This window comes from Piliocolobus tephrosceles, chromosome 1 (assembly GCF_002776525.5).
Source record: "Piliocolobus tephrosceles isolate RC106 chromosome 1, ASM277652v3, whole genome shotgun sequence".
In the NCBI taxonomy this organism is placed as follows: Eukaryota; Metazoa; Chordata; class Mammalia; order Primates; family Cercopithecidae; genus Piliocolobus; species Piliocolobus tephrosceles.
This window is the reverse complement of record NC_045434.1, coordinates 1,680,501-1,694,237: the sequence shown is the minus strand read 5'-3', so window position 1 is coordinate 1,694,237 and position 13,737 is coordinate 1,680,501. Positions and strand designations below refer to the sequence as shown.

Sequence of the window (13,737 nt, the reverse complement as noted above, 5' to 3'; positions counted from 1 at the left end):
ATGTAATGGTTTCAAGAGAACTGAAGTGAAGCTTTAAGTCATATAAGCTAATCAGAAGCAGAGTTAAGGTTTCATTAAGGGGAATTTTTCCTTTTCGATTAGAATATTTACAAACAATTATTCAATTATTGAATTATCCTCTAAATGTTTCAAATGTATGAAAAAATATTGCTGGATTACAAGGATGGGCCGAGTCCCAGTAGTAAGCCCAGGAGATGAGAGCCCTGCAGGCCCAGCAGAACTGTCAATGATCAAACACCAGCAATTAGCAAAGATCCATAGAATTTCACAAACAGGAGTTTCTCAAGTAGATACGCCAGTATATATATATGTAAACAGTGATATTAGTCATAGTGGCATTAAATCAGTTTTTAAATAAAATGCATCAACTTTTACTTTTATTAAATTCAACCATGCCTACTAAGCACAGCATAAACAAGATACTGTGTAATAAATATATCTGAAATGGAGTAATTTTCCCATGGATGCAGTTTTATTGCTTTTTGTAAAATAATTGCAGGATTTTAAAATGTATTATTATTTTTTACTAATAGTTACCTAATTTTCCTGACAAAGAGGTAAACCATCACACTTCCCTCCCCTACTTTGTTTTTCTGCAAAAAACCACAAAGATCCACTGGGAACTAAACTGCCCCCACCTTACCATCCTCCTTTTATTATTTTATTTTATTTTTATTCCTCCCATGCTCCTTTTAAAAGGACTGGGCTTTCACGCTATTAATATATGAAGAAATCCACCTTCAGCAGCGCCTGTAGTCCCAGCCACTTGGAAGGCTGAGGCAAGAGAATCCTCTGAACCTGGGAGGCAGAGGTTGCAGTGAGTCGAAATCACACCACTGCACTCCAGCCTTGGTGACAGAGGGAGACTGTCTCAATCAATCAATCAATCAATCAATCAATCAATCAAGAACAGAACAGAAAGTCATACTTGCTTGCTTGTTTTGTTTTTGACGTCCTGATTCGCTTTGCTTTTGGCTTTTCCACAGTTTCTACTGATTGTGCATCATCTTTCTATGGGTTAAACATTTTAAAAAGTTAAGTACTAAACACGAAACTAATTTTAAAACTTCTATACTGAGACAAGGAATACTATAGCCAAACACTGCTGATGAATTCAAACTTGCCAAGTGCAAAATTGATTCCTTTTCTCATACTTTTTAGTAGAAACCTTAGTCATGTAGGCCTGTTCTTAATTCCTACAATTCAACTCATCTCCAAGTTATGATCAGTTTTATTTTTGAATGTTTCCACTGTCTACTGCCCTCCGTACCCACTCCCTTTGTCCATATCCAGGCTCTCACTTTCCAAGAAGTAGACAACCAGAGACTATTCTCTCCTACCCACATTTCATTTTTCATAGAAACTACCTGTCATATACACATGGCTATTCACAATGAACACTCCTCATGTGCCTGCTATTGCCATGCTCTGAGCTTTTGCATCTGCCATTTACTCTGTCAGGAAGAATGCCTGTCTCATCTAACCTTGGTCTATAAAGTATTTGAGTATAAATGATTTGAAATAATTGTTTTCATCTCTTCAATGAAACTGTGTATCTCAGTTGAACTGTAGGTGCCTGACAAGACAAGGAATTTGCCTGAATTATTTTTGTGTAATTTGCCCTTGCAGAGTAACAGACTCATGGCAGATAATTCAATAAATGCTTATGAATTAACATTTATAAACATAAGGGATTTGCACTCAATCCCTCAACTATTTCTTTAAAAAACACCCAGGTAGGCCGGGCGCGGTGGCTCAAGCCTGTAATCCCAGCACTTTGGGAGGCCGAGACGGGCGGATCACAAGGTCAGGAGATCAAGACCATCCTGGCTAACATGGTGAAACCCCGTCTCTACTAAAAAATACAAAAAACTAGCCGGGCGAGGTGGCGGGCGCCTGTAGTCCCAGCTACTCAGGAGGCTGAGGCAGGAGAATGGCGTGAACCCAGGAGGCGGAGCTTGCAGTGAGCCAGGATCCGGCCACTACACTCCAGCCTGGGCAACAGAGTGAGACTCCGTCTCAAAAAAAAAAAAGAAAAACACCCAGGTAATTCTGATGGACACTAGAATTTAAAAACCTTTCCACAAACAGGTAATTTAAACTATAACTGCCAGTAAAATATCATCAGTAACATACTACAGATGTGTCTTAAAGGTAGGGAGGGTCTCCAAAGGGGTAGACAAGGCAATTTTTGGCTTTTAGTACACATGACTGTTATCTTTAAGACATTTACTTCAATAATAAACAAAATTTAAAATCATTAAAATTTAAATAAAATTGAAACAACATTAAAAAAAAAAAAAGGTATGTTTTAACAAACACAAATAAAATCATGCATTTCTTACCAGTTCATCTTCAAGCTGGTTCTTACTGGATGTGTTTTTTTGTCTGCTCCTTAAAGTAGGAGGTGAGATGACAAACTGAGAAGATAAATCCGAAACTAATTCTTTCAACTGTGCAGGAACCTCTATTTTTTTAGCTAAAAAAAGTTGAAAAAACTGTATTTGTATCTTTATATATATGTGCAAATATATAACCACAATAAAAACCTGGAACAAATGATGTACTTTAGAAAGTACATCAAACCTGGAAACCATTAGTATTGTAACCTAATTATCCATGTTAGCAGAGAAATGACAGGAAAAATCCCCACATCATTTGGGTAAGCCAAATGAGTGGGACGCTTTAATGCTTCAAACTACAAAGGGCTACAATATAAAGACAGGCCATGAAAGCAGGTACAGAACTGTCTGTTCAGTCTCTTTCTTTTAATCCTTACTGCTCCTCAAGCATTCTGGGGAAGGAAAGCATTAATCCTATATGTAACCTGAGCTAGTCTGTGCCATAACTAATGCTATTCCAGACACATTATTTACAAAGTAGGTTTTTTATTTTCAAAAAAGAGAAACTCTAGCCAGTTCATTTTGAACTACTTGTTCCAGTCAAACAGAAAAGTTCATGTCCACAAAAGGAGAAAGTGCCAGGTGCAGCGGCTCACAACTGTTAATTCCAGCACTTTGGGAGGCTGAGGCAGGAGGACGGCTTAAGGCCAGGAGTTCAAGACCAGCCTGATCAACGAAGTGAGAGCCCTGTCTCTACAAAAAATTTTAAAAAGATCAGCCCATGTGGTGGTGCACGCCTGTGGTGTCAGCTACTTGGCAGGCTTGAGTCTGGGAAGTTGAGGCTACAGTGAGCCACGATTGTGCCACTGCACACTCCAGCCTGGGTAACAGAGTGAAAAGCTAACAGGAAGATATTCCATAAAGCTAACAGGAAGATATTCCATAGATAAATAAAAATGGTTTAAACAACAATTGGTTTAAAATAAGGAATTAAAAACATTTACCACACAGACCTTTTTTTTTTTTTTTTTAAACTATAGGGCCCCCATATTAAAAGCAATCATCAATGTAATTACAGAGGAGCACAGTTCAGTTTCATCAGTCTGCCGGAGTAAATCCCACCTTCAAGTGACTTAAGCTGTCTGTGCATCCATTTCTATAAAATAAGGTTAATAACAGTATCGATCTCAAAATTGTTCTGAGGATGAAAGAAGCAGAACAATGTGTGGCATGGTAGTGGTAAGTGCTCTACACATGTTTGCATCTGTTATTTCAAGAATTTCATTTATAAACCCTTGAAATAAAATTATAGTTCAATGTTACCTCAGCTACTGGGACAGTCAAGAGTTCTATCAGATATCAAATTCTGCTTTTAAAGCATATGATTCCTTAAAAAAATTTTTTTGTGGGTACACAGTAGGAATATACAAGTGTATGATTCTTAAAAAAAGAAATAATAGAGTTGATATCAGAAATAATCTCTGCTCCCAGTTTGTAAATGGCAGAAATGGCAATGGTCTGCTGCTGGTCTCTCTTTTGGCTTCAAGAAACAGATGAACAAAAATATTACATTTTTATAACGAAAATTATACATTCTACAACTCTCTTTTAGACTACCCGAAAAAACAATTTCTTTCACTTTTCATAATCTTCACCGAAGCTTTCCATTTCAAAGGAATAAAGAAATACAAAAATATACTATCACATGCAAAAACAGCCCCCACCATTTTTTCCATATGCTTCTATTATAGCACAGATGAGACTTTGAGTGTGCGTCAATTCTTTACCCATCTCTGTTTTGAGGATTACGGAGTTCAAAAGTCCTAGGTTCAAACTCAACTGTGTGCGAGTAAATTTTTGAGGATTACGGAGTTCAAAAGTCCTAGGTTCAAACCCAACTGTGTGCGAGTAAATTTTTGAGGATTAAGGAGTTCAAAAGACCTAGGTTCAAACCCAACTGTGTGCGAGTAAATGACTCTGAAAATTCAGAGCGCGCGCTGATGTACAGCATGTGCTGATTTCTAAGGTATAAATGTGCCTCCTGTGGCCAGTGCAAACCATGGCTGGGTTACAAGTTCTTGGATATTTAACAATTGGCTCTTACCAGCCAGTGATAGCAGTAGTCGCTCCAGGACAACACATCTTATTCCCTGGGTGATGTGAATGCTCAGTCTCAATGAACTTCAAGGTCCTCAATGAGGACAGAAGGAAGTAAAAGTACCTATACTTCACTGGGTTGCAATGGGAATCAAATGATATATGAACGTCGTGTATCTAGCATGGCCTTAGGTATACAGCAAGCCCTTCTTAATATCTGCTGTATGAAATGTGAAGTTTCCTATTCATTTAGTAAAACACAAAATTCTAAGATAATTTCTTTGCTATGTTTCAATAAAATAAAGGACCACCTCTAGCCTTCCAATCATATAGTCTGCCTATACCCAGCCTTCTCTGCACCTCCATCCCTATGTAAAAACGAAGTTTAGAATATAAATAGGCACAAGGGACAAGGTGACAGCATACAGGGCAGAGGAAGACAGGAAGCTGTGTCCTAGAGTGGCCATTGCTTTGCTCAAGTAAGGTACGCACTACCACATTCATTCTAGGATGAGGAAACAAGGCTCCGAAAGGTTGTATGATTTTCTGCCCAGCTAGTCAGTGGCAGAAATGAGAGATCTCAATCCCAAGTTTCTTATCCCCTCCAATCCCATCATCTCATTCTAGAAGGTGCCTGTGGGGAAAAGAAAGAGAGATCAGCCTGTTACTGTGTCTATATAGAAGGAAGTAGACAAAAGAGACTCCATTTAGTTCTGTATTTGAGATGCTGTTAATCTGTGACTCTACCGCCAATCTTGTCCTTGCTAGAGACATCGCTGCGGTAATCAAGGTTAAAAGGATTTTGGGCTGTGCAGAATGTGATTTGTTAAACGAGAGCCTAAAGGCTGCTTGTGGTTAAAGGTCATCACCATTCTCTTAAATCTCAAGAAAGAGAAAAACATTTGTCTCCTGCCCCTCCCTGGGCAATGGTACATCTCCGGGTAAAACCCATTGTGTGCTTTGTTTACTGAGTAAGGAGAAAACCGCCTTTAGGAATAAGGTGGGGCTTGCTGGAGCAATATTGCTAAAAGGTTTATGGAGATGTTCACATATGCATCTCAAGGCACAGCATTTTCCTTTAAACTTACCCATGTTACAGGGATTTTTGTTCATATGTCTTACTGATTTCCTCCCTACAATGATCCTATTTTCCAGCCACTCCCTTATCTTTTAGATGGTAAAGATAATTATCAATAAATACTAAGGGAGCAGAGAGGCCGGTGCCGGCGTGGGTCCTCTGTAAGCTGAGCGCCGGTCCCCTGGGTCCCGCTTTTCTTTCTCTATACTTTGTCTCTGTGTATTATTTCCTTTTCTCAAGTCTCTCGTCCCACCTAACGAGAAGCACCCACAGGTGTGGAGGGGCAGGCCACCCCTTCAGGTGCCTATTTCTAATATTAAAAAATCTGAAAGTAATTCAAATACCCAACAGAAGAGGTTTAAACAATCTGTGGCACATTTGTGAGGTGAAATGCCAATATGAAAAAAAAAATCAAGTTTAAGATTTTGAAACATATATATATACACACACACATATATATACACACACATTTATATATATGTTTTGGGGGGGCGGGGGGAGGTGACAGGATCTCAATCTGTCACCTGGGCTGGACCACAGTGGTGTGATGGCTCACTGCAACCTCAACCTCCCGGGCTCAAGCCATCCTCACACCTCAGCCTCCCAAATAGCTGGGACTATAGGTGCCAGCCACCATGCCCAAATCATTGAAAATGTTTCTTTTGTAGAGATGGGTTCCCACCAAGTTGCCTAGGCCGGTTGGATTTTGAAGAATATTTAAGATGAACTGGAGGCTGGGCACAGTGGCTCATGCCTGTAATCCCAGCACTTTGGGAGGCCAAGGTGGGTGGATGATCTGAGGTCAGGAGTTTGAGACTAGCATGGCCAACATGGCGAAACCCTATCTCTACTAAAAACACAAAAAAATGACCTGGGCATGGTGGCAGGCACCTGTAATCCCAGCTACTGGGGAGGCTGGGGCAGGAGAATTGTTTGAACCCAGGAGGCAGAGGTTGCAGTGAGCCAAGATTGTGCCATTGCACTCCAGCCTGGGTAACAACAGCAAAACTCCATCTCAACCAAAAAAACAAAAAAGAACTGAAAATGGTCATGAAATAAGCAGGGAGAAAAAAGCAGAATATATGCATGTACATAAACTGCAGGTTTTTAAAAACCAACCATACATACGTATCTGGAACGAGATACAGGAAAATGTACGAGATACAGGAAAACGTGAATAGTGATTCTTTCGATGGCTGGATTATATACTTCTATTTTCTTCTAATTTTTGCTAAGCAGGCATGTATTGTTTTTGTTTTTGAGACATGGCTGGAGTGCAGCGGCACACACGCGATCACGGCTCACTGCAGCCTCAAACTCTAAGGCTCAAGTGATTCTCCTGCCTCAGCCTCCCAAGCAGCTGGGACCATAAGTCCATGCCACCACGTCTAATTTTTGTACTTTTTGTAGAGATGGTTTTTTTTTTTTTTTTTGCCATGTTGCTGCCATGTATTTTTAGTTTAACAAAAAACAGTTACAATTAGTAGGTATAGAAATGGAAAGTATGTAAAGATGACAAAAATCAGAATTACTGAGATGTTTGCTATGCTCTAACAAAATAGCTCTCACTGTTGGTGTTTACGACATTTATCCAAGTCCTGAGGAGTGTATAAGTTATGTTAATGACTTCCTGCCAATAAAATGCTTTTCATTTTAACTTTTTTTCTTAACTTTTTAATAACATCCTAATAAGATGAACTTAAAAAGATAACTAAAATATCACACATTCTGTCATTTCATTCTCCTTCATGCAAAACACAGGTCTAACCGTGCACACTTTTCTAACACCACGAAGAAATTAAGTTATACTACCAAAATCGAAGATCTAATTAAAAATTTTCTGAGTGAGGAGGGGAGAAGAGGATCCCCTATAGCTACAAATCATTTTTAGGACAAATGATCAATTGTTATGGGGAGAGTCATTTTCCTGGGCTCAAACTATATCAAGTACAACAAGTCATCTACTTTATTTTTTATTTTTATTTTTTGAGACAGAGTCTCACTCTGTCACCCGGGCTGGAGTGCAGTGGCACAATCTCAGCTCACTGCAAGCTCTGCCTCCTAGGTTCACACCATTCTCCTGCCTCAGCCTCCCAAGTAGCTGGGACTACAGGCACCCGCCACCACGCTCGGCTAATTTTTTGTATATTTTTAGTAGAGACAGGGTTTTACCATGTTAGCCAGGATGGTCTTGATCTCCTGACCTCGTGATCCACCCGCCCTCGGCCTCCCAAAGTGCTGGGATTACAGGAGTGAGCCACCGCGCCCGGCCAAGTCATCTACTTTATTTATAAGGTCTTGCGCTGCTTTGCTGAAATTCAAACATTAAACTGTAACTTAAACAATCAACTACATGGCCGGGTGCGGTGGCTCACGCCTGTAATGCCAACACTTTGGGAGGTGAGGACAGGTGGATCACTTGAGGTCAGGAGTTCAAGATCAGCCTGGCCAACATGGCAAAATGCTGTCTCTACAGATAAAAAAAATTAGCCAGGTCTGTAATCCCAGCTACTAGGGAGGCTGAGGTAGGAGAATCGCTTGAACCCGGAAGGCAGAGGTTGCAGTGAGCAGAGATCACGCCACTGCGCTCCAGCCTGGGCAACAAAGCGAGATTCTACCTCAAAACAAAAAAACAAAACAAAAAACACAAACCCTGTATTTTGTTTATATAACCATTAACACTTTTCCAGAGAGTTACTCTAATGGGATCTATTCAGTCACACCAGTGTCTTAGCTTTTTAGACATGTTTAAAGCACCCCCATTGACATTTTATTACTGCAGATTTATTGTATATCTGTTTGTATACTTAACGAATATATGTGCTCCCTCTGGGGAGAGAGATCACCCCTGTTGAGAAGGTTTGACCTACACCAACCAAATACAGTCCTCAGCTCACCAGTGACAATGAAGGATGGCCTCACTGAAGATGAGGGCATGCAGATGTGCCAGTTTGTGGGCAATAGTGAATATGGATTGAAATAATTTCTGTATCTTAATAAAAAGCGGCCGGGCGTGGTGGCTCAAGCCTGTAATCCCAGCACTTTGGGAGGCCGAGACGGGCGGATCACGAGGTCAGGAGTTCGAGACCATCCTGGCTAACATGGTGAAACCCCGTCTCTACTAAAAAATACAAAAAGCTAGCCGGGCGAGGTGGCGGCGCCTGTAGTCCCAGCTACTCGGGAGGCTGAGGCAGGAGAATGGCATAAACCCGGGAGGCGGAGCTTGCAGTGAGCTGAGATCCGGCCACTGCACTCCAGCCCGGGTGACAGAGCGAGACGCCGTCTCAAAAAAAAAAAATAAATAAAAATAAAAATAAATAAATAAAAAGCTACCAGTGTTTCCCTTCAAAACAATTTCAGGTTGTGGATATCAGTGGGGTGTGAGCCAAATGCAGCGGTATCTGGGAGATTAAAAATACTGACTCCATTTTGGAAGAAACTAAAATTAAAAGTTGCTTTTTTATAAAAGTCACAGAAGAGAAATTATACTATTCTAAAAAATACATCTATGTTACTTGAGTTACAGGACTGAAGTCATGTTAACCATACCGAGTAACTGACCTCAAACTCTGAAACCTTTAAACTTTATTACTAAAAGATCAATTTTGGTTTGAGGGGGAAGGGGAAAAATTCCCTATAAAACCATTCTTAGGACAAATAATTAACCAAATTGTAAGCTGAAGAGTGAGTGAGATGAAAAACTGTTTTGCAAAGAAAGAAAAGTACCTTTTGCTTTCCTTGGAACTTCTGACACTGGAGAAAATAAAGGCTCATTGTTTGGTTCAGAAAGATCCGGCAACAAGATGGCCTTGCTAGACCGAGTCCTGGTGCTGCGGGAAGATTTAGTCAAGGAAGCTGTGGCAAGCAGTCTTTCTGCTTGCTCATTTGTTTCTTTATGTGTCATTTCATCTATGCGTTCTTCTGATACTGAGTGTAATGAACGTTTTTGGCTTTGATTTTCAGTCTTTTTTGTAAGTTTTTTCTTAGAGCTCATCACCATCGAAAGTTCCTTATTTGGCACTAAAATGGATTTTCCTGAAGCTGGTTTTCCAACATCAGTATTTTCACTTTTAGCTGGTGTACTTCTTGTAGATCTCCTTTTAATGCTGGGAGCTTCTTTCTTCTTGGCGCTTCTCTCTTCCTTAACAGCCTTAGATCCTGTATCTTCAGATGGATTGATTTTTCTTGGTCTACCACGTTTTCTAGGTATGGCAGACATATCAAATTCTGCTTGAAGAGTCAACTGAGATGAGTCAAGGTTGGAGTCTTCCCTCACATCTGATGGACTAACTTCTCTCCCTCTGACCCGTCTAATACGTTTAATAGGCAGCTGCTCATCGCTGGATTTATCATCTGGCTTATTTCCTGTATTTTCAGAAGCATCTAAATTAGCACTTTTTAATTTTCTTATCGTTCGGCTAGGACTTGTTACGTTACTAACTTTTAGATCATTTATAATTTCCACACTTTCCTGACTTTCTACAGATCTTTTAATTCTTCTAGGAGTCCTTTTTGTAACAGATGAAACCGTAACTTCTTTTTTAATAGTTTCTTCAACTGCTGGTTCCAACAGCTGAGATGATTTTAATCTTTTTGATTCCCTACCTGTAGTGATCTGTAATTCTTGTTCCACAGAACTGGTATTTTCTAGCATGTCCTGATTAACTTCCTTCTTTCTCCTTCCTCTCCTAGGCGTAATAGAATTTTGAGGTATTTGCTGGTTCTGAGATATTCCTTTGACATCAGAATAGGTGTTTTCAGAAGTTTCAGAAATTTCTTGTGGCTTCCCAGTTTTCTTCCTAACTGACTGCCCTGGCATCTTAGGAGTAGCAACATCTGCTGATGCTTCCTGTTGTGTTGATTTGACATTCACGTTTTGGATACGTTGTCCTCTCGTACGAGTCTTGGAGGAAACCACATCAACCTGGCTGACGTTCATAGTTACTGTGCTTGTTTCCTGAGCAGTCTTAGATGCAGATTTGACTAACTTAGTGGAACACATTATGTTTTGGCTCACTAAAGGTATCGTTTCATGAATGGACTGTTCCATTGTATCTGAAGTAATTTCTTTACTTCTTGTGTCTTTAATTACATCTAGTAAATTTTCTGCAATTGCAACTTTAATAGGTTCAGGCACATATGGTAAAGTCTCTACTTTTTGGGACTTTTGGTCACTAGTTATGGCAGATGGCAAATCTGCAACTTGTCCATGATCATCATTTTCCCCACTGCATACAAGTTTTTCTTCAGTTGCTGTGTTAGCTGCTTTAGGTAACACATCAGATGATGCAAAATCGCCTGGCTCAGCTTCTCCTTCTTCACCTTCCAATATCAAGGTAAAGTTGCTTTGAGCCACAAAAAGTTCCCCGTCTACTTCAGCAATGTCACACTCAGCAGTGTCTTTATTATCAGCTAAGTCACAAAACTGCTGGTCAATAGTATCAAAACTGTACTGAAGCTTAAGTGTTCCAGAGGGATATAACTCATTAAATGAAAGATTCCTAGCCTCTTCTCCTGAATCTTGAGCTTCAAGCTTTTCCTGTTCAATCACCTAAATGAATTAAAGATAAGAGACTGGTTAAAGACTTGTAATATATGTTTTAAATTGAAGCATACAGGCTTTTGATGACCCTTGGCTGTGTGCCTTTTAAAACATAAATTATATTTAATATGTCATATACTTATGGGTTTACTTTAAAAAATTACCCCTTTAAGCAATCAGACTCTCGTTCAGTCAAAATAACTAGAGAGAAAGATTTTGAGATTATGACTGAAATTTAACTAGAAATTCCACATTTCCCTGGCTAAAAAGACAGTCAACAAAAGCTTGAAAATTATGATGCTAACAGTTCTGAGAATATTTAAGAACTTATTCTATTCTTACCCAAGAAAAAAAGTTAACCGGAGAAAACAACCCCCAAACTGTGTTTTAATGATATTCCCCAAATTACCTAACTATCCACACTTTTCTAAACAGCATGATCCCCATAAGGTTGAAGAACAATTCACCTACATAAGCTCCCTTGGGCTAGACTCAATCCTCTTCCCTTTGCTGGGGCTGCATAAACCATGAAATTCCTAAGGCTTTCAAGTTCAGTACCTCTCCTGCAAGGGTTTGGTGGAAGAAGGAATGGTCCTTGCATTTACCTTTTGGTAAGGGAAGGGGAGAAAAAGGAGGAGGCAGAAAGTAACAGAGAGATCTCCTGACCAAGAAGGTAGAACATTACCACCCACCTAGACAATGACATTTTCCCACTCCCCAAACATTCAGTGAGATGACAGATTGGAAATAGTAACCTAGAAATGAGGATTTCCACTTACACCATCCCCACAGTTTTTATCAGCTTCCCAACTAAAGGAATTGGAACTTTACTCATCTATATGGCAGTGGGAATACTCATTAAGATGAGTATGGATAACTATGACATTTTTATGAGTTAAGACACTTCCCAAATTCTAAACAATCAAATTTCTATAAATAATTAGAAGAGTTGGCTTTTTATCTTAAAATTTATTATATAAAAGTTGCCTGCTGGTAATAAAAGATTTGGCATAATTTTTTCTAAAAACTCTAAGTCATATTAAGTAGCAAAAAGTCCTTTTCCGAGTGTATGGATGTTCAGCACCAGCCAGCTGACTATCATTCTCCCACAAGGATGCCTGGGGTAGGGGGAAATCCTGTTTAACTGTATCCATATATTTTCAAATATATGATCTTATGACTAAAAAGACCTTTCATTTGAACCAGATCAGCAAAATTAAATTGATAAAACTATGGCTTAACACTTCCTTTTGGCTTTCATGAAAACCAATTTATTTATTTATTTTTTTCCCCTGAGACAGGATTTTGTTATGTTGCCCAGGCTGGTCTCAAAATCTTGGGCTCAAGGATCCTCCCTCCTCAAACTCCCAAGTAGCTGCTATATAGGCAACTGCCACAGCACCCACCTTGAAGGCCAATTTCTTAAAGGATGTGTTTTCATATTCCACAAAATACTTATACACTTATTTTTTGAACCCCGATTTTTATAAATAAGTTTTTATATAGCAGTCAAATAAATGAACATGTTAGGTTTGAACTACTGTCTTGAAACAACCAAAACTGAAAGACTGACAAAGAAGTAAAAAATTAATTTTTTTTACATGAATTTCTTGAGTATCAGGAGGGCTGTCAGAAATTGGAAGCTTTTCTTCTGGTAAGTCAACACTTTCTTTTAGTACATCAACTTCTACTTCATGATCTTCTTTTAAGTTCAACACTACTTCCTGGTTAAGCCTGCGCTCTGAGATAATAGGACCTTCAGAGATAGGGAGCGAGGAGTTTCCACTATCACCAAGGATACCAGCCACAGCTGAAAGAAAAATGAGTGAATTTTTACATTTAAACTGATAAATCTAAACACAATTAAGGAAGCAAATAGAAAGGAAAAGGCTACACTGCACTTGAATAGTGTATTAATAAACTATCACAATGACCGAAAGTCTGCAACTTCTTAAACAGTACACACCTTTCCACAGAGATAAAACAGAAAAATTTCACATTTAAAACTGATAACTGATAAATGATATCAGGAAACTTTTAATATGATGACCAACTGCTTCGAGGAAGTTCAGGTGCTTGTTCCTTATTAATCTGAAAACTGTGTTTACCAGGTGACTACCCCTGTAGAGTAATTACAGAATCACATGAGGGACACGCAATCTGGGCTTTGACAGGACTAGGAAAAAGAATGAATCTCTTCTGGCAGAAAGCATTCAAATGGGTACAAATACACTCTACTACTTTAAAAAAATAATTTTTGGGCTCACTTAAAAAGAAATTCCTTCTTTTGTCTTCCTCTTTGCCAAAGTTTAATATGTCATTAACAATCATAGGTGATATTAATATTTGGGTGTAAAGTTTATGAATGACACAAAATACCACAAGGGGAGAAAATAACAATTAAAAATCCTTTAGTGTTTAACAACAACAAACAAAAAATCAATAAAGCACAAAAATAAAAGATGACCTAGGAAAAAATATTTCTACACTTTTAATGGAAAATGGGGCTGTTATCCCTATCATGTGAATACTAATAAAATAAAACGAAAAATGTTTTCCTGTTTGGCAGAAAGACGACGACAAAAAAAAGCACTTTACGGGCTTCTCATCAAATACATGAAAGTAGTATACAAACTATTGGATACAACAATAAAATA

At 38.9% G+C, this 13,737-nt stretch overlaps 1 protein-coding gene across 2 annotated transcripts in view; it reads right to left on the bottom strand.

The window, feature by feature from the left end:
- Positions 1-13,737, bottom strand: part of AHCTF1 (AT-hook containing transcription factor 1) — a 97,774-nt gene that overhangs the window by 2,026 nt on the left and 82,011 nt on the right. The window contains exons 32-35 of one of the 2 annotated variants that reach the window (XM_023216126.3): positions 12,682-12,890; positions 9,265-11,089; positions 2,367-2,500; positions 950-1,032 (exon numbers count right to left, since the gene is read on the bottom strand). In XM_023216126.3, coding sequence (XP_023071894.2) covers positions 950-1,032; positions 2,367-2,500; positions 9,265-11,089; positions 12,682-12,890 — 2,251 coding nt within the window. The remainder of the gene's footprint in view (positions 1-949; positions 1,033-2,366; positions 2,501-9,264; positions 11,090-12,681; positions 12,891-13,737) is intronic. The other variant, XM_023216128.3, reaches the window with a different exon arrangement.